The 18,710-nt window shown below is 36.3% G+C and overlaps 1 protein-coding gene across 3 annotated transcripts in view; it reads left to right on the forward strand.

Annotated features, from left to right (window-relative positions):
- Nucleotides 1-400: 400 nt before the first annotated feature.
- LOC126727705 (helicase protein MOM1-like) overlaps nucleotides 401-18,710 on the forward strand; it is a 39,082-nt gene continuing 20,772 nt past the window's right edge. Inside the window, exons 1-9 of one of the 3 annotated variants that reach the window (XM_050433636.1) lie at nucleotides 401-564; nucleotides 784-1,337; nucleotides 1,533-2,136; nucleotides 2,762-2,846; nucleotides 5,578-5,723; nucleotides 5,915-6,108; nucleotides 6,303-6,433; nucleotides 12,038-12,316; nucleotides 16,634-16,783. In XM_050433636.1, coding sequence (XP_050289593.1) covers nucleotides 794-1,337; nucleotides 1,533-2,136; nucleotides 2,762-2,846; nucleotides 5,578-5,723; nucleotides 5,915-6,108; nucleotides 6,303-6,433; nucleotides 12,038-12,316; nucleotides 16,634-16,783 — 2,133 coding nt within the window. In that variant the 5' untranslated portion in view covers nucleotides 401-564; nucleotides 784-793. Of the gene's footprint in view, nucleotides 565-723; nucleotides 1,338-1,532; nucleotides 2,137-2,761; nucleotides 2,847-5,577; nucleotides 5,724-5,914; nucleotides 6,109-6,302; nucleotides 6,434-12,037; nucleotides 12,317-16,633; nucleotides 16,784-18,710 lie in introns of those variants that run through there. The other 2 variants (XM_050433631.1, XM_050433641.1) reach the window with 2 other exon arrangements.

The raw sequence follows: 18,710 nt of genomic DNA on the forward strand, positions 1-18,710 counted from the left end.
AGCATATAAGAAATTTCTTCTTAAAAAAGAAGAAGTATATATATGCAATTAATCTAATAAGATCCAATTATTAAGTATATTTATAATTATTTAATTGAAAAACTTTTATTAATCAAAATCATGAAAAGAAAAACATCAATAATAGTCTATCTAATCTAACAATCAATAGCAATTTGTTTCTCTACCTATAGCAAATGATATGAATTTAAGAAGCACCTGCCAAATTCCATGCCTCGTACGGCGGGAAGCTTGAAAACTAGAATTTCGATATCACCCGATTCAACCCCCGCCGTGCGGTAGACAACTTCTTATCATTTAAGGACGCTTTGGTCATTTAAACAAGGGCAAAATAGTCACGAAACAAATAAGGTTCTCAGTTTCAGTAAGTTCTCTACTTCTCTCATCAACCTTGACAACAGCGTTTATATTCTAATTTTCCCAGCACCAAACAAACACTCAACCTAACTTATAAACTTTCTCTTCTTTTTCTCGGAAAATCAAAAACTAAAAATCTGGATTATTATTTTCCCTGGAAAATAATTCAATATCCGCATTTGCATGCAGGTTAGTCACACTTTCACGTGTTTCTTATGCTTGATTTTCTCTAAAGATGGAACTGTATGTGCTTGAAATTTCGTTCTTTTTTGTGAATTAGGGTTTCGGTTTGAATTCTCTGTGATTGCGTAATGTGCGTGAGTATTGAGTGTTTTCTGGTGTTGTTTGTGCGTGATTTAGGGTTTTGAGCATCTGACAATGTCAATCTGAAACGAAATGTTTTCACAGAGTTGAAGGCATGGCAAACGAGACTCGACCTAGTCGAAGTGTTAAAGACGATGAGAGTAACAATTCGAAAGTGAGGCAGAGCAGTGGTAAAGAATCGACTACCTCTGCTGGCTCTGCGGCAACGTCTGGGTTAAGAAGGTCTGTTAGAGAAACTTCATCGTCGAAGAGGACGAAGGTTCCGAGCCCTAGTCCGCCGACTATTCGGAAATCTGAGCGGCTTGAGGAGAAGCGTACGCCGATTCAGAGGAAATCTGAGAGGATTGAGAAGAGGGAAACGCTGAGTTCTCTTAGGAGATCTGTTAAGAGTAAGAAGATTACCAAGTCGAGTTCTTCTGGATCAAAGAAATCTGGGAAGAGCTCAAGCTCACCTGTGGCGAAGCCGAAGAAGGAAAAGAAGGAGAAGAGTGTGAAGGAGTTGACAATGGAAACTAAAGAGTTAGGGAAAAGTGTAGAAGAGGATGAATCTGTTGCTGAACCGGTGAAAAAAAAGCGAATGGATGCTCGGGCTTATAGGGCATTGTTCAAAAAACAACCAAAGAGGGTCAATGCTGCAGGTAAAATGAGTTTTCTCTTTTGTCCGTGTTCATTTATGGGGAGTAAGTAAGTAGCTTATTGTTAGTACTAGGCATTAGTGTAGTGAAAGCACCAGAAACTTCTGTATTGTTTGCTTGTGTAAAACTGTATTGTTATAATTAAAATGCTGAATAGGTTAACTTGCTCATTTGTATTCTTTTTTGCTTGAGTTGTAGCGCATCACGAGGAGCAGAATAGGCTGGATAAGTTCTCCCAGGGAGGTAGCAGCAATCGTGGGGGTGGCGAATGTAGTAGAAGGCAGGAGGAGGAACCGGCAGAGGAAACTTTGGTGGGATTGGATTCTAGTGTACACAAATTTGCAAAGGGAAAATTAGAAGATAAAAGTGGAGTGGAATTGTCCCACCCAAGCCAGAGGCATATCTCTTCTGCTGAAAGTTGCAGGTCTGATGATGGAGATGGCATGGAAGTTTCTCAGAGTGGTGATTCTTCGTCATTTAATAATGCCATGGCCAAAGCAATGAGTGATGGTCCTGAAAGGGTACAGGCAGATTGTTTTGTAAAGGAAAATTTACAGACACCCGATTTGATAGATTCCACACTGAAAGGAGGGTCACTTGATGGTGACTCAGGAAAGTGTCAGGAAGTCGTACCTGTAAATAATAGAAAAAGAAAGTCAGTGGAAATGGGTTCTGATACTTCTGCTATAATTGCAAGAAAAGATACCTGCACCCCAATAGCTGATGCCATCTCTTCAATGCCACCTGCGTGTGAAAGAAATGATCTTGTTGAGACATGTGGCACATGTTTTAAGAGGCAAAGGTGCTTATCTGTTATCCATTTTTTCTATGGGTGGCAGTTCGCAAAATTCTTACTGTTAATTATGACAATCACTGTGTTTATTTGTATATATGTTTGCTATTACTATATGTAAGATGTGTGGATTTTGAATTCCATTCGTCATTGGCATCGCATTCAGCATGAGATATTATTTTGTGAGAATTTTGAAACTTGTGGAAGTTGACTGATGCTCACTGCCTTCTACTTCGGACAACTTGTGGAAGTTGTCTGATACCAAAAATCTTTAATCATTAGTTTCATTGTTAGTGTATAATTGAGCCATTGAGCTTTAGCTTGAATGGCACCTCCTTCCTTTGTAAGGGCAAGGTGGAGGGTTAGGTCATGGACAGAAGACCCCCTGAGTGTGTGTAACTTACCAATAAAAGAATTGTTAGTGTATAATTGAAACAGAACTGTAAAATTGGCATTTTATATTGATGCCTATAAATTGTGATATAATTGTGTATGCTTGTTCTGGAATATATTGCTACAGATTTGCTCAAGTCAGGTGGCAAACAAGTGGTTATCCAGGCGATTTTATGCCATTCCTTAAAATACATACATCCCTGTATGTTTTTGCTTTTCATTTATCTTGCATATTTTGCAGAGTGGATCATGATTCGACGAAGCCAGAGTTCTGCCCTTGCAACAAGAAGTTGAGCCAGGGGTTGCGTGACATTTCCATTACTAAGGTTGGTTTATTTTCATTTACAGAAAAAAGAAGGAAAACTTCTGTTTATTTTTCTTTATTTTCCTGTTCTTTTCACTGTACTTCCAGTTCTTTTTTTTCCAGATTCCCTTGGCCTTCCCCTTATATGGAAGATAGAAATGATTATTATAAACTCTATATATCTCTTTGTTGCCCTGGCTTTATAGATTAAAACTAAATGTACTCAAATATGAAACTTTTGCTCCTTTTCTGCCTATGCTTTGATATGGCACTTCTTTGTCCTTGCATCTCTTTTCCTGGTGATTAGTATGTGTATCTTTTTTTTTTTTTTTTTTTTTGATAGATAACAAAAACTTTTATTAATAAAAAAGCCAACCCAATACATTGGAAATGTACTAAAGGGGCAAGACTCAAGAACCCAGATTACAAAAATAAATTAAAACAGGAGGGGAACAACATGAATATGTTGGCAATACTAAACTCCATTCAAGGAGGGTAAAAAAGAAAGCAGACTAAATCTGGAGAATAGACTGTTCACAGCCTTCAAAACATCTAGCATTCTGCTCCCTTGAAATCCACCACATCAAACAGTGTGGTACGAACCTCTAGATAGCTAGATTTTGATACTGACTGAACTTTCGTCGCCATGAAGCTAAAACTCAATAACCCTGTGTGGCATAGCCCAATGAATGCCAAACAACTCATAGGCTATAGGGCAGTGAAGAAGAAGATGGTACTGATTGCCCATACCTCTTACACATATAGCACCAATCAAGAACTGCAATATGCACCAACCACCCCATTCATTCCCATATTTTGCGTCTATACCCCTCCTCCACAGGGCATCTCTCTCCGTTCCATATCTCCACAACCATTTGCTTAACAAAGCTGAATTAGACCTTCTTAAACACCGAATACCTAACCTGCCATGCTGCACTGGCTTGCAAAGCTTAGACCATTTCATTGGAGGTGTTTTTGGGTTGTCACCAATACCACTCGAAAGGAAATCTCTCTGTAATATCTCCATACGTTTAGCCACCTTCACTAGAATAGGGAGAAGAAAGAGGAAATAAGTAGGCAAACTGCAGAGAGTACTTTTAATAAGAGTTAGCTTATCCCCCCTTAGATACATACAATCTCCCTTAGATAAATAAGCATGTGTATCATTGTCCTTCTTTCAAGATGAGTTGTATATGTCATTTTATTTTAGGGACAGATGCTTCCATCTTATTGTCAAAAAAGCAGCTGATTGAATTGTTTCCCTTGTTTTTGATGAAATGATGGAGGCACTCATCTTTTTATTGACGTAGGAAAAATTGGTGAATTTTATCATCTGCTTGTGGTGGTATAAGGTTTGAGAAGGGTTAGGGTTCAATAATGTATATGGGTTCACTAAAAAAGGGAAAATATTTGATTTTTTGTTGAAACCTTACTGTATCTATAAAAAGAAAAAGAAAAGAAAATATAAGATACTTAGGATCTCCTTGAAAATTGTATACTTGACTAACTACCAAAATTATAGTTTGCCCTTGAATACAAAACTGACCATAACTTGTTAAATGAAAAACCACACTACAAGTTGATTTTTTTTTTTTTTTTTTGATAAGTATGAAAGATATATATTTAGAAAGCTACCTCATGCAAAAGGAGCGTAAGGCAGACCAAAGATTACAAAAAGAGAAATGAAAAAACAAAGAAAAAGCTAATTACAAAGGAGAGAACTAAGGAACAAAGGGAGAGAATCACTAGAGGTGAGTCCCCAAGCCCTAGACCAGTCAAAAAGGGAGCCACTGAAAGAAGCAAGCAATTGGTCATTGGAGCTTTCCATGTCCTCAAATGTCTGCCAATTTCGCTCCCTCCAAATACATCACGTTAAACACAATGGAACTAAATTTCAAATGCTAGATGAGTGCTTTCCAAATCAATTCCATCAACCAAAGAGAGTATTTGCAATTGACCTTGGCAAGACCCATGAAACCATGAGGCACATGTGACTAGACCTGTAAAACCATGTGACTTTGACTTCAATTGGACTTCACAGTTCACACATGGGCCCCATAAAAGAACTCTTGAATGGACAAATTTGCGAAGTTGTAACAAATTGCCATTCATGGCTGTGTCACTTGTCTAGTGCTCAGTGATTGGTTACTCTTGGTTCCCTAGAGGTTTAAAAAAGTGAGTTACAGATCTGATATGGTGAATTTATATGCATTTGTCTTCTCTAGTTGTTTTGAAGCCTCTAAGAAATAGTATTGTATTGTACAATTTTAAATAAGGATAATTGCCAGATTTGTTGCTGTTTTTACTGCTGTGGTAGTTTTGATTGCTTATGGGGATCAAGCTGATCTGAACATGTCTGTGAGCGCATCAATATAAATTTACCTATAAAGCTATTGATACCTAGCACTGAAATTGCTCATCAATGTAGCGGCCCCCCCCCCCCCCCCCCCAAAAAAAAAAAACCATAAAAAAAAGAAGAAAAAAACCAAAATAGCGGATGATCCTTTATCTTCTTATCTTTATTTTAGGAAGTATTCTTTTTTTCTTTTCACCATAATTAAAGTCCTAGTTTTCCTCTTTGATCTACTTATTTCAGATCTTGCTGAATTATTTTTACTTATTTTTACTTATCAAATAGGTGGGATATGTTGTCACAATTTACTTATGAATTTACTGGATGATTTTTTTACATGTTCCCCAGATGAGTCATTGATCTTGTTATGAATATCATTTTTCTAAATGTATTGCATTAGGATAGAGGGAAACCTGGAGACAATGTTACAGTTGGTTATTCTGGAAAGCGCAACGATTATTTGCAGCAAAAGGAATCTTCTGTAGATCTTCAAAGAGAAAGTGACCAAAATATATGCCTTTCTTGCAAGCTTGGCGGGAAGCTATTGTGGGTAACCTTTTTCAATTGGTTTATATATCATTATGATTGGACTCTATGCCTGTTGTTTTTCTATTTCCATGCCTGATGCCTCTGCCAATTTAATAGATGTTTTCTTGTTAATGTAGCTATGTACACACTTACGCAAATGTGATGTACATACTTTTTGTTGTAATCTTATCTTTTAAGTTAATTTTCAGGTGCTGTGAAGGAAGAGGCTGCAGAAGAAGTTACCATCTTTCTTGTCTAGATCCTCCTTTGGAAGATGTTCCCCTTGGAGTTTGGCACTGTCCTGTATGTGTGAGGAAGAAGATAGAAGCAGGTGTACATTCAGTGTCAGAGGGTGTGGAGTCAATCTGGGATGAAAGAGAAGTGGAGGTGTTAGATGTTGATGGTATGGGCAAAATACTAGATAACTCAGGCTTTCTTGTTAACAGTTTGCTTAATCTTTAACATGTGCTCCAAAATCTTGTTAATTGATTTTGAATCATTTTCTTAAAGTTCTAGTCATGCTCTGCATTCATACTGCTGTGGGTGGTCATGATGGTTTCTGATAATGTTGATTGGCCTTATGGTACTTGGTTTTAGGTTTGCAAAAGCAGAAGCAGTTTTTTGTTAAATACAAAGGTCTGGCTCATGTTCATAATCGTTGGGTGCCAGAAAGTCAACTCATTCTTGAAGCTCCATCTCTTGTTACGAAATTCAACCGAAAACACCAGGTTTCTTATATCTTTAGATGCAATATTGGTCTTGTTTAATCATTAAAGTTGTTGTTGTTGTTGGTTTATTTTATTTTATTTAATTTTTAATTTTTAATTTTATTATATTTTTTATTATTAAAATTTATAATTTAATTAATTAATTTTTTATAAATAAAATTAATTAATTAATACTTTAAAGCTCCTGGGCTTCATCCTTCCATCCTCCCCTTCTTAAATTTAAAATGTAAAAATGAGAAAATGAGAAAAAGAGAAAAAAAGAAAGATAGAAAAGAAAACCTTTGGGCCATGTGGCTGGTGTTGGCAAGGCAGCTTTGGTCGTCATCGAAATGGTTATATTTGGTCCATCATTCTTCATTGCTTATTGTGGTGTCTTTGGAGGGAGAGGAATAGTAGATGTTTTGAAGATACTGAGAAATCTATTCCTGACCTCAAGCTTCTCTTTTTTAGAACTTTAAGGGATTGGTTGTTTGCTTTGCAAGATAAATCTTTCCCCTCTTTTATTGATTTCCTAGACTCTTGCAATTTTTGTATTTGATTTCTTTTCCCTTGTACACTCCCTGTGCACTAGGGTGTCCCCTTTATATCAATATATCTTATTACTTATCAAAAAAAAAAAAAAAAAAAACCTTTGGGCTATGTGGGTGAATTTGGTAAGGAGGTAGGATGGAGGATGATTTCTAAGTACTTGAGCTACCTTAGGAGTTAGAATACTACTTTTCGGATGGGCTTGGGAGTTCACTTATTGGCTTTATTCTCTCTTCGGATGGGCTTGGGAGTTCACTTATTGGCTTTATTCTCTCTTCTATCCTCAAAATAACTTAGCAAAACATACCCAAAAAAAGAAAAAAAGAAAGTAAACTTTGTTATGAATGGGAAAAGGGTTTGGAAATTCTTGATTCCAACTCTCTTGCTATTCATTTCTTATATAGTTAACGGTGGTTGCAATAAGAAAATGAATATTCTTGAATGGGATAGCTGGTAGGGACACATCACCACTAGAAACTTAATTACCCTTTCTAGAAGAGTACCACCTATACAACACAAGAGTACAACCCATAAAATCATCTTTCTATTTCTCTAACAAACTTAGGCCTTTTGGATGAACCTTGCGTTATGAAGGAGGAAGGATGAGTGATAGTATATAGCTGCTTAAACTACCTTAGGAGTTAGGATACTGTTTTTGGGGTATGCTTGGAAGTTTGCCGATGGGCTTTATCCTCTCACTCTCGAATTAACTTTAAAAAGTAAAATGAAAGAATTAAAGAAAGAAAAAGAGAATCAAATTTTTTGGCCACGTGGGTGAATAATTGGTTGGTGGGGGAGGGTGCTTACTAGTGGTAATTTGAGATGAAGAGGCTATACTGTAAATTGTTGTTGCATGTGCCGATGTAGTGGGGAGACAGTAGATCACTATTTGATCCATTGCGGGGAGGCCTATCAGCCGTGGAGTTTTATTTTTAGATCGTTTGGAGTCTCTTTGGTTTTGCCAGAGAGAGTGATAGACCTCTTGTTTGGGTGAACAAATTAGTTAGGAAAGCATTTGTCGAGCTATTTGGAATTTGGCGCTACCATGTTTGATGTGGTGCATTTGGAGGGAGCACAACAATCTTATGTTTGAGGATGTGGAGAGCTCAGAGGACCTACTCCTAGCCTCTATTGTTGGCAATCTATTTGATTGGTCTCGAGCTTGAAGACTCACATCTAGTGATTTCCTTCCTAGTGTTTTCCAAATTAATTCCTCTAACCAAACAAAAGATCTTTCACGCACCTCCGGTAAGACCTAGGAGATACCGTAAGATCTAAATACAAAATACCACAATTGATAATCTTCCGTGCAATAAATCAAAAGATGATCCAACCCCTCCCCACTACACTAACAAATGCAACACCGTTCCATTATAGTATATCCTCTCCTTGTAACCGTTCCATTATAGTATATCCTCCCCTTGTAAGATTGTCTCAAGTAAGAATCTTCCCCCATATCTACCTGTAGTCCAAGGGAAATGATAACTCAATAGATGAAGAAAATCAGCCACCAAATCCACCTCTCAATCATTAAAGTCCCAAGAGAACTGTATATCCCACATATGTATCTATTGTGGTTTGGAATGTTGTGTTAGAAATATTAGAGAAGCAGTTGCTTATAAAAAAGAAAGATCAGAGAAGGAGTTGGTTGGGTGAAAGAGATTGTATTTGTCTAAAGGAGGCCACTTTATGCTTCTCAGACGTACTTTAGCTAGTTTACCTACTTATTTCTCACCTCTATTCAATATTTCATTATACTTGTCTAATAGGATTGAGAGGGATCCAATGCAACTTCTTGTGGGTTGGGGAGGATGGTTATGCAGTATTTCATTTACTATGCTGGGATAATGTGTGCTCTCCTATTGAATATGGGGTTTAGGGGTTTGACGAGTTACCACCTTTCATCAAGTCTTGCTGGGTAAGTGGTTATAGAGATATGGAGTTGTGAGCAACTTTGGCGTGGTGTCATTAACCCAAAATATGGGGAACATTGGGGTGATTGGTCTACGGCAGTAGTGTGGAGACCTCATAGTTGTAGTTTGTGGAAAGGCATTCAAGTTGGTTGGATAGATTTTCTGCTTTTGCATCTTTTAGGCTGGGGAATGGAAAAAGGATTAGGTTTTGGCATGATGTCTGGTGCAGAGATTTGTCTTTGAAGGTCTTGCACCCTTAGTTATATTCTATTGCAGTGGATAAGGATGCTTCAGTGCATTCATTCATTATGTTTGGAGAGGTTGACAGTAGTTGGTATTGAAATATTTATTTTTTATGATAGGTAATACGAGAACTATTATTAATGAGAAAAAAAAGACAAGTACAAGTTGTTCATGATGATGAACAACAAGAAACAAATAAAACAAACAACAAAACAATAGAGAGGGAGATCAGAAAGATAATCTAAGGGAAAACATAAACTCTGAAAGAGACGAAGAATTAGTAAAGCTCCAACAATGAGACCACTCAAAAAGACTACGTTGGCATAAAACCTTTAACTCATCCAACGTCTTCTCCTTGTTCTCAAAGGAGCGACGATTTCGTTCTAACCAGACTATCCACATTAAGCACCTTGGAATCAAATTCCAAATATTCGAGATATGCTTCCCAAGCCACTGATACCAACAAGATAACAATCCTGCCACTGATCCTTGCATAACCCAATGAATACCAAAAGCCTGAAGACGTTGGAATATATATATATATATATATATTTTGATTGTTATATTTGGTTAATTGTTCCCCTTTTTTGATTGGAACATTCAAGGGGTGAATGGCTTGATATATATATATTTTTGATAAGTAATAAGTTTTATTGATATCAAAAAAGGAATACCCTAGTACAGGGAGTGTACAAGGGGTCAACAAATCAAGTACAAAAATTACAAGAATCAAGAAAATCAATAAAAGAAGGGAATGATTGGTTTTGCATGGCAACCAACCAATCCAATAAAGTTCTAAAGAAAAGTAACTTGAGGTCTAGTATGGATCTCTTATTATCCTCAAAACACCTACTATTTCTCTCCTTCCAAAGACACCACATTAAGCAATGGGGAACAATTAACCAAATATAACCATTTTGATGATGACCAAACTTGCCTTTCCAACACGCTTGGAGACCCAAAACGGATTGCGGCATAACCCAGCTTACTCCAGATAAACCCAAAATTATAGACCACAAATCCATAACAACCAGACAATGAAGAAAGAGATGGTCAACTAATTCACCATTACATTTGCACATGTAACACCAATGATATATTTGATTTACTCTAAGCTGATTGTAGAAAGGAATGAGGATTGTGTTGTTTGGAACCCAGATGGTAAAGGCCAGTTTAGTGTTAGATCTTGTTATGCATGTTTGAGACATGCACCCACATCTACAATCCCTTGTAAAGGTGTCTGGGTTGGTAAGGTTCCACATAAGGTAGCTTTCTTCGTATCAACAGCAACGGAATTCCCATATTGACCATGGACAACCTAATTAAACGAAAGCTAATGGTTGTCATTAGATATATAATTTTTGAAGTCTTTGCTAGTTGGGACATTGTTTGGATGGTCTCGTATTTGGGTTTTATGCAGTGTATTTCTGTATTTGATTTCCTGCAATCTGTTTCTGTTTCTCTTTGATTTGTTTGTATTTGTTTCAAGTACAGTTTGTTCATCATCGTGAATATGATGTACTTTTTTATTAATGAATAAATCTATTACCTATCAAAAAAAAAAAAAAAAAGCAAAGAAAAAGAAACAGTTGAGCACTTGTTACTGCACTGTCCTACAGTTAGATAACTTTGGTCTTTTGCACTTACGACCTTTGGAGTCATTTGGGTGATGCCAAGCCAAGTGATATATTTGTTGACCCTTTGGAGAGGTTGTTTGGGCTTCACTGAAATAATCTTGTGTAGCAAGCTAATCGGCATTGCATTGTGTGCACTATATGTAGGGAGAGGAACCCCCGGACGTTTGAGAATGGAGAGCAATTTATGCAAGAGATTAAGGCTAGTTTTTGAGATCTTTGCATATTGTACTTCGGTTGGGCTCATTGGGGGAATGCCATGTATTTCCATTGTTGATTTTTTGGACCACATTAGTGTTTGTATGTAATTCTTTAGGGGCGCTTGAATTTGAGTATTCATTCCTTCTAATAAACTATTCAATTTACATATTAAAAAAAAACGTGTATTTTTATTTTTGATAAGTAATGGAAATTTTATAGATATCAAAAAAATGTTCACCAAAGTATACATGGAGTATAAAATGGGGACTATCAATCAATCATGCAAATTACATGAATCTATCAAATCAATTATAGACCAAAAAGACTAACTATGCAAAACTAACATTCAATCTATCAAAGTTCTAAGGAAAAATAATTTGAGATCAGGCGTAGTTTTCTCTGTATCTTCGAAGCTCCGGTTGTTCATCTTCCTCCATAGACACCACATCATGTAGTGTGGGGCAGCCATCCACAATTTACCATTCTAGTGATGCTACCTGTCATGGGGAGAAGTTAGCCATTTCGTGCAACCACAGTTTCTGAGACCAAACTTTTATTATATAGAATATGATATGATTTTTTGAAATTTTTATGATAGAATTTTAGGTGGAGTATAATTTTAAACGTTTTGAAACTTAGTTTATAGAGTTTTACTTGGAATAAACTATTATAATATTAAATTATATATTAAATTTCTTAAAATTTTGGTAATGGAATTTTAGTTGGAGCAGAATTTAAAATTTCTTGGAACTTATGTAAATGAGTTTTAGTTGGAACAAACTATTCTAACAATTAAATCATCACTTGCTCTTTTGGTAATAGAGCTTCATTTGTACCGAATTATCTTAATAAATAATGAGAGTGTAACCACTTGTCATAGAGAGAAGATAGCCACATGGAACAGCCACGGCTTTGAAGACCCAAATTTTATTATATGGTATATGAATAGTATATGATTTTTGTTGTCTTTTTCACTCTCTTAAACCACCCCCCCCCCCCCCCCCACAAACACACACACAAAATCTGATATTGATAAGTGGGAACAAATTGGATAATTGATTCCATCATATGTGTTTGTTCTTCAGGTTGTGAAGTGGAAGCAAGTATGGACATTGCCACATCGTTTGCTGCAAAAAAGATTGATATTGTCTCCCAGAGAGTGTGATAAATATCATAAGGGGCCTGCTGGTGATAATCTAGGTTGCCATTACGAATGGCTTGTGAAATGGCGCAGTCTAGACTATGAGCATGCTACATGGGAATTGGAGAATGCTTCATTTTTATGTTCACCTGAAGGTCTGGGCCTTATTAGAGATTATGAAAATCGTCGCAGAACAGCAAGGTCAACTTCTAGAGTAGATAAGGTGCCCCCAGAAACAAGACTACATTTAAATTATCTTATTTTTTGTTGATGCTTTATCTTCATGAAATTTATTTAACATTTATATTTATAGATGCCTATCTTTGAATATGTATGCATTAAAGTTGTTCTTTGGCTACTGTTTTTATTCATGAATATATGACCCCAAGGACCTACTCTGTCCTAAGTCTTTTTTTTTTTTTTTTTTGGTCTTAAATTATTAGCAGCAAAATATATCCTAACCACCTAATTATCAAAAAATAAAAATACAAAAAAAAGCCTAACCTCCTTTTAAATAAATCAATAGTAGAGAGGGACACCAAGCAGATTCTTGGGTTGTAAGGTGTGTTCCTCATCTATCACTTAGCTGGAATTGCTACTATGGTTCTCTTTAAGTCTAGGTTAGTTTCAAATGTGTTAATGGAAGGAATGAACGTGGATTAGCAAGGTGGAAGAAGATACAGATCCAGGGGACTTATTTTCATTAATAGTTCTCTCTAATATGCCTTCCTATATTGTTTACTTTTCCTGTTAAGCTGGCTAATAGATTGTAGAAATGGGATTTGGGGAGGTATTGGGAATGAGCAAAATAACTTTTGGTTGAAAATTACTTGTTTATCACTTTAGACGGGGTTTGGGAATTAGAAAATAACTTGTTTATCACTTAAGACAGGAGGTTTGGGAATTAGAAAAATTGAGTGTTTTCAGCCAAGCTTTCTAGGAAATTGGTGATGGTGTATGCCCAGGAATGAGATCAACTTTGGAGTCTAGTGAAAGTTAATTATGTTGAAGATTGGGGTAAATGGACATCTGCTTTAGTAGGATGCAGTCATGTTGTGGGTTTATGAAAGAAAATTAAGATATTTTCACGATCTGTCAGATTTCCAATTGGTGATGGGAGATGAGTTTGTTCCTGCCATGGCATGTGATGTGTAGATGAATACAATATCTAATTTCCATTTCCTGGTAGCCGCAGATAGAAACACCTTGGAAGCGTCATCCATGGGGATAACAGGACAGATAGTGCATTGGAGTCCTATTTCTATAGCATAGCATTCTTTTGGAAGACTATTTAATTGAAAGTAGCTTTCTATGTTGCCTTCAACTTTGGGAAAATTCTTAGCTAATATGTTTGAGGAAGAGGATTATAGTGGAATGGTGTTGTGTGTGTTTTCAAATGGTGAAATTGCAGATCATCTATTGCTTAATTGCCCACTTGTAGGGGACGTGGACCTGTGGTTGCTCATAGTTACGCTATTTGGTGTCAAATGGGTTATGCCAATGACAATGTTTTCTTGAATTGATTGTTGGAGTTGGAAGCCAAGAATATTTTGAAGTGAGGTGTGGGATGTAGTGACGTTGTCTTGTGTGGAGTATATGTTATGAGGCAGGAAGACGGACTTTTGAAGGAGTTGAGCTTCCTATTGACATGCTCAACCTTTTGTTTTTGAGAATGTACTGACATTGTCTTTGTGGAGTATATGGCATGAGACAAGAAGAAAGACTTTTGATGGGGTTGAGCTTCCTATTGACAGCTCAACTTATTGTTTTTGAGAATGATAATTCATGTGGTAACATATGGAGTAACAGTTACACCACTCCACTTTATTTAAACAAGAAGGCAATCTACCTCTTCAAGTTTGGTCCGTTCATGAAATACTGGATTGGAAACAATGTGGATTGTTGCATGGTTGTCACAGAACATAATCTAAGGCAGTTGCACATCAAACCTTAATTCCTTTACAAGATGCTTAATTTTACAAGTTCACATTATGTGTGAGCCATAGTTCTACACTTGGCCTCTCCGCTAGATCTGGACATAATAATTCGCTTCTTACTTTTCTAAGTGATCAAGTTTTCGGTTTTCCCCAAGGAAAGAGCAATATCTTGTAGTAGATCTCCTGTCTGAGGGTGATCCTGCCTAGTCGAAGACTATAAAGACTTCTACACACAAATGAACATTGACTCTATTTATACATCCACGTCCTAGATCAGCCTTAAGACATCTCACAATTCGGGCAACCTCTTAAAGTGGAAGACAAGGTCCTATTGAGTACTGACTCATAACACTAATAGGAAAGAGCAATATGTTGTGGAAGATCTCCTATCTGAGGGTGATCCTGCCTAGTCTAAGACTATAAAGACTTCTACACACAAATGACCATTGACTCTATTTATACATCCATGTCCTAGATCAGCCTTAAGATATCTCACAATTTGGACAACCTCTTAAAGTGGAAGATGAGGTCCTATTGAGTACTGACTTAGCACTAATTGTAAGAATATATCTAGGAGAGCATAACACTAATTGCAAAGGATATATCCAGGTGAGTAATGGTGAGATGGTTTAACTTAGCAACCAATTGATGATATCTCTCAGGATTTGTTAACAACTCACTCTGATTTGTATGTAGTTTAAAATTAGGATCTTTGGGGGGGTTGCTACAAGGTTTGAACCTAATAAACTTGTTTCTTCCAACATATCCAACACATGTTTGCTCTATGAAAAATTAATTCCTTAGGTTGTGTTACCTCAATAACCAACAAGCAACATAACTTTCTATATCTTTGGTCCAAAAATTGGTTTCAAGAATTGCCTTTAACTCAACAATTCCTTATGTTCATCACCAGTAATAAGGATGCCATCAACATAAACTATCAATAAAATTTTCCTTCTCTTATATTTAGAAGATAAGAATGAGTAATTGGCAACAATGCACCCCAAAATCTGATAACTGCTTCACTGAATTACCAAACCAAGCCGGGAAGATTGCCTAAGGCCATATAGTACTTTTCGCAGTCTAAGCACCATTTTTAGACTCCCTCTGTCGTCTTCCATATCTGTTTTCCAGCTTGGAATAGGAGTCTCTTGGATAGACTTTAGGATAACTATAGAAGAAACAGAAGTAGAAAAAATATGAAAGGATGGAGACAAGTGTGTGTATGAAACAAATTAGGAGATAGGGTGAGAAACACAACTATGTTTATGGCTTGTTTGGAAGTTAAAAAAAGGAGGGGGAGTAGAGTAGAGGAAGGGAGAGTAATTCAATTACCTTATTTGGAAGTTTTTTAAGGAAGGAGGGGGAGGAGTTTGGAGGGGTTTTAACCACCTCTAACCCCTCATTTTTAATTCCCCCAAATTGGAGAGATTTGGAGGGAGAGTAGAGTAGATAAATTATTGACTAGATAAACTTCCCAATTTACCCTTTCTAAATTAATAATAGACCAATGTTGTAAGTCCATTTTCAAATAGGGGTAAATTTGTCTTTTTTAATCATTTTATCTCCTCTCCATCCTAATTTTTAAAACATCCAAACAAGGGAAAGGGCTAATTACTCCCTTCCCCCTTACTAATTTTAAAAACATCCAAACAAGGTGGAGGGGAATCATTCCCCTCTACTCTCCTCCACTCCCTTCCCCCTTACTAATTTTAAAAACATCCAAACAAGGTGGAGGGGAATCATTCCCCACTACTCTCCTCCCTCTCTAAACTTCCAAACAGGCCATTACCTTTACGCTTGACAATTCAAAGAGAATTATGATCTAGTTGAGCACTAGACAAGGTTTGAACATCATTGTGAACATAGAGTACTTTTTATCAATAAATTTTTTTATTACTTATAAAAAAAGAGGATAAAAATAAGGAACAATATCGGAGACAGGAGGAGAAGGTGTTGAAGTGCATCTATGATAGGGAAGGAGTCGGTAGTCTCAGTGGGAGGCAGTCGTAAACACTGATACACTTGTAGATTCTCTAAACTAGTGGTAGCAGGAGAAAGTGGAGTCAACCAAGGAAGACAAGGAGGAGAACTATCAACCTGTAGAAGAAATAAAGAAAGGAAATAATCAACCTGTGCAACTAGTAGCTAACCAAAATACTGCCAATGAGGTCTAGCTCAATTGGGACCTCCTCCCCATTTAAGTGCCATGTGGAGGGTGAGGTTGTGGGTTCAAGATCCATTGGGTTTGCATGTAACTTATCAATAATTAAAAAAAAAAAAAACTCAATTTCTCATTGTCAAAGTTTATTGGTCAAAGTCTGGTTTTGTTTGAGTACAGTGGAGCATATATATGACGAAAATTAATCAGATTCTGACCAACCAAATGCTGATTCCTTCAAGTTTAAGGAGCACTTAATAGACTCTAGAACCCCTGTTTAGTTACTGCATTGGGATTTCTACTTATAACAAAATCCCAATATAAACGAATGAGAATTTCAAATTAGAAATTGCCTCTTACTTATTAATTTGAATTTATTCCTTTGGTGTTTCTTGTCCTTTCCATCTAACTTTTCTTGTTGATTATAATCAACTACCTGCAGATGGCACAGAGAGAAAGAAGTTCCTCAGATAAATTGTTGCAGATGACAGCTGGAGGTTCACCTGCATTTGACAATAATTATCTAGACTACGTTAGCAAGCTACGTGAATTTTGGAACAAATGCCAGAATGCAGTTGTTATTGATGATCAGGTGAGTTAATCAATAATACTGTTCCAAATCTGATTTTGGTCAGATGTTTTGGATTTTTTAAGAGGTATGCAATCTGGTGACCTGATAATTTTCCAAATATGATTCTTCTGTTAGTCACAGGATTTGATTTGAATGTATGGGTTATTCTGATATGATATCAACCTGATGGAACTTGTGATGAATATAATTTTTTTTAGTATATATAGAAATATGATGTATGATGTCATGAATATTGGCTAGAATAATATATATTGGATAGCATCATATGATTCATATTCTTCCTTGCACGTGTGATGAATGTTTTCTTATGCACTTTTTTGATAATGTTGTTGGGTGGTTTTGCAACTGTTCTGTTCCTTTAGAAGGCCTTGAAAATTTTGTGCATTAGAATGTGCTTAGTTTTATGAGGTACAAGGACTTCTTCTGCCTCATTAGTGATGCGGGTATTAATTTAGTTTTGTTTAATTTAGAAGTCAATTGTATTTTTTTTACTATTAGTCTATTGGATTTATTTTAGGTCATATTAATTGTTAGATTATTAGTATTTTATTACTTTCCCAAAGTTAACTTTTTTTTTTTTAAAATTCAATAATTGGATTTCATAAGTCAATTAGGGGTGTTTGGTTTTTGTGTTTTCATCACCCATAACTCTGTTTCCATCACTCATAACTCAAAAATGGTGGGACCCATGGAGAGAAAGCTTGTTTGGATTTGTTTTCAAGTTTTGTTTCCATCACTCAATTCTCTGATTTTTGAGTGATGAGTTATGGAAACTGAAAACACATTTTAGATATTTTCAAGTTATGGAAAAAGAGTTATGATGGCAATCTTGTAAATACACACACATTGAGGGACCTACCAGCCGCAACTTTTGACTTCACTCTCCTCTTCTCTTTTTTTTCTTTCTTCTCCACTTTTCTTTCTTTTTGTCTCTCTTCTTTCTCTGTTCTTTTTTTTATTTTTATTTTGGTTAAAAGATGAATTCATTAAAAACTAAGAAACAGAGTTCAGCTCAGGACCATGCCTGACCGAAAACAACCCAGATACATCAAAATCCAAATGTCCATAGGCGGACATGTAAAAGATAAAAAGCTAATATCCTGCTCAGCACCCATCTTTGCAAGAGCGTCTGCACAGCGATTTGCTTGGCGACAAATGTGCTTAATTTGAACCTGACCGAACCTGGACATGAGCTGCAAGCATCAGTTCTTTCTTTCTTTTTTTTTTTTTTTTTTTTTTTTTTTTTTTTTTTTTTTCACCTTTCTCATCTCAGACCAAAAAAAAAAAAAAAAAAAAAAAAAAATCAAGAAACAAACTTTTCTTTCTCTGTTCTTTGCTGCATGCATCAGTTCTTTTTTTTTTTTTTTTTTTTGCCTTTCTCCTTTTCGCTGCTGTTGATGTTGCTGTTGCTGTTGCTGCTGTTGTGGCTGTGGTGGGTTTTGGAGTTTTTAAGGGGCGGAATGTCGTCGTCTGTCACTGTGGGTTGTAGCGGCGGCAGGGGAAAAACGAAGAGAAAAGCAGAGAAAAATGAAGGGGAGAGGCAGAGAAAGATGAGAGTCAGGGGAAAAAGGAAAAAAAAAAAAAAGGAGAGAGAAGCTTTATGACATTGGGTCAGTGTGTGGGTCCCAGTTTTTTTAGTTTTTTGGTTGAAAACATAACTGAGTGATGGGTGCCAAACGTGTGGGGTTTAGGGAATTAGGGTATTTTAAGTGATGAGTGATGAAAATTGAGTGAGGAGTGATGAGTGATGGAAAAAAAAAAAAACAAACAGTCCCTTAAAATTTTGGTTAAGTTATAGTAGTCTATATAAGCACACTATTGTACTTCACTAGACACACTTTACAGGTAAGTTGGTATGCTTGATTAATAAAATTTCCGTTAAAACTTTCTGGTGTTACTGCAAGCAAACCATAGGTGTTGATTCCTA

Source organism: Quercus robur, chromosome 1 (assembly GCF_932294415.1).
Source record: "Quercus robur chromosome 1, dhQueRobu3.1, whole genome shotgun sequence".
NCBI lineage: Eukaryota > Viridiplantae > Streptophyta > Magnoliopsida > Fagales > Fagaceae > Quercus > Quercus robur.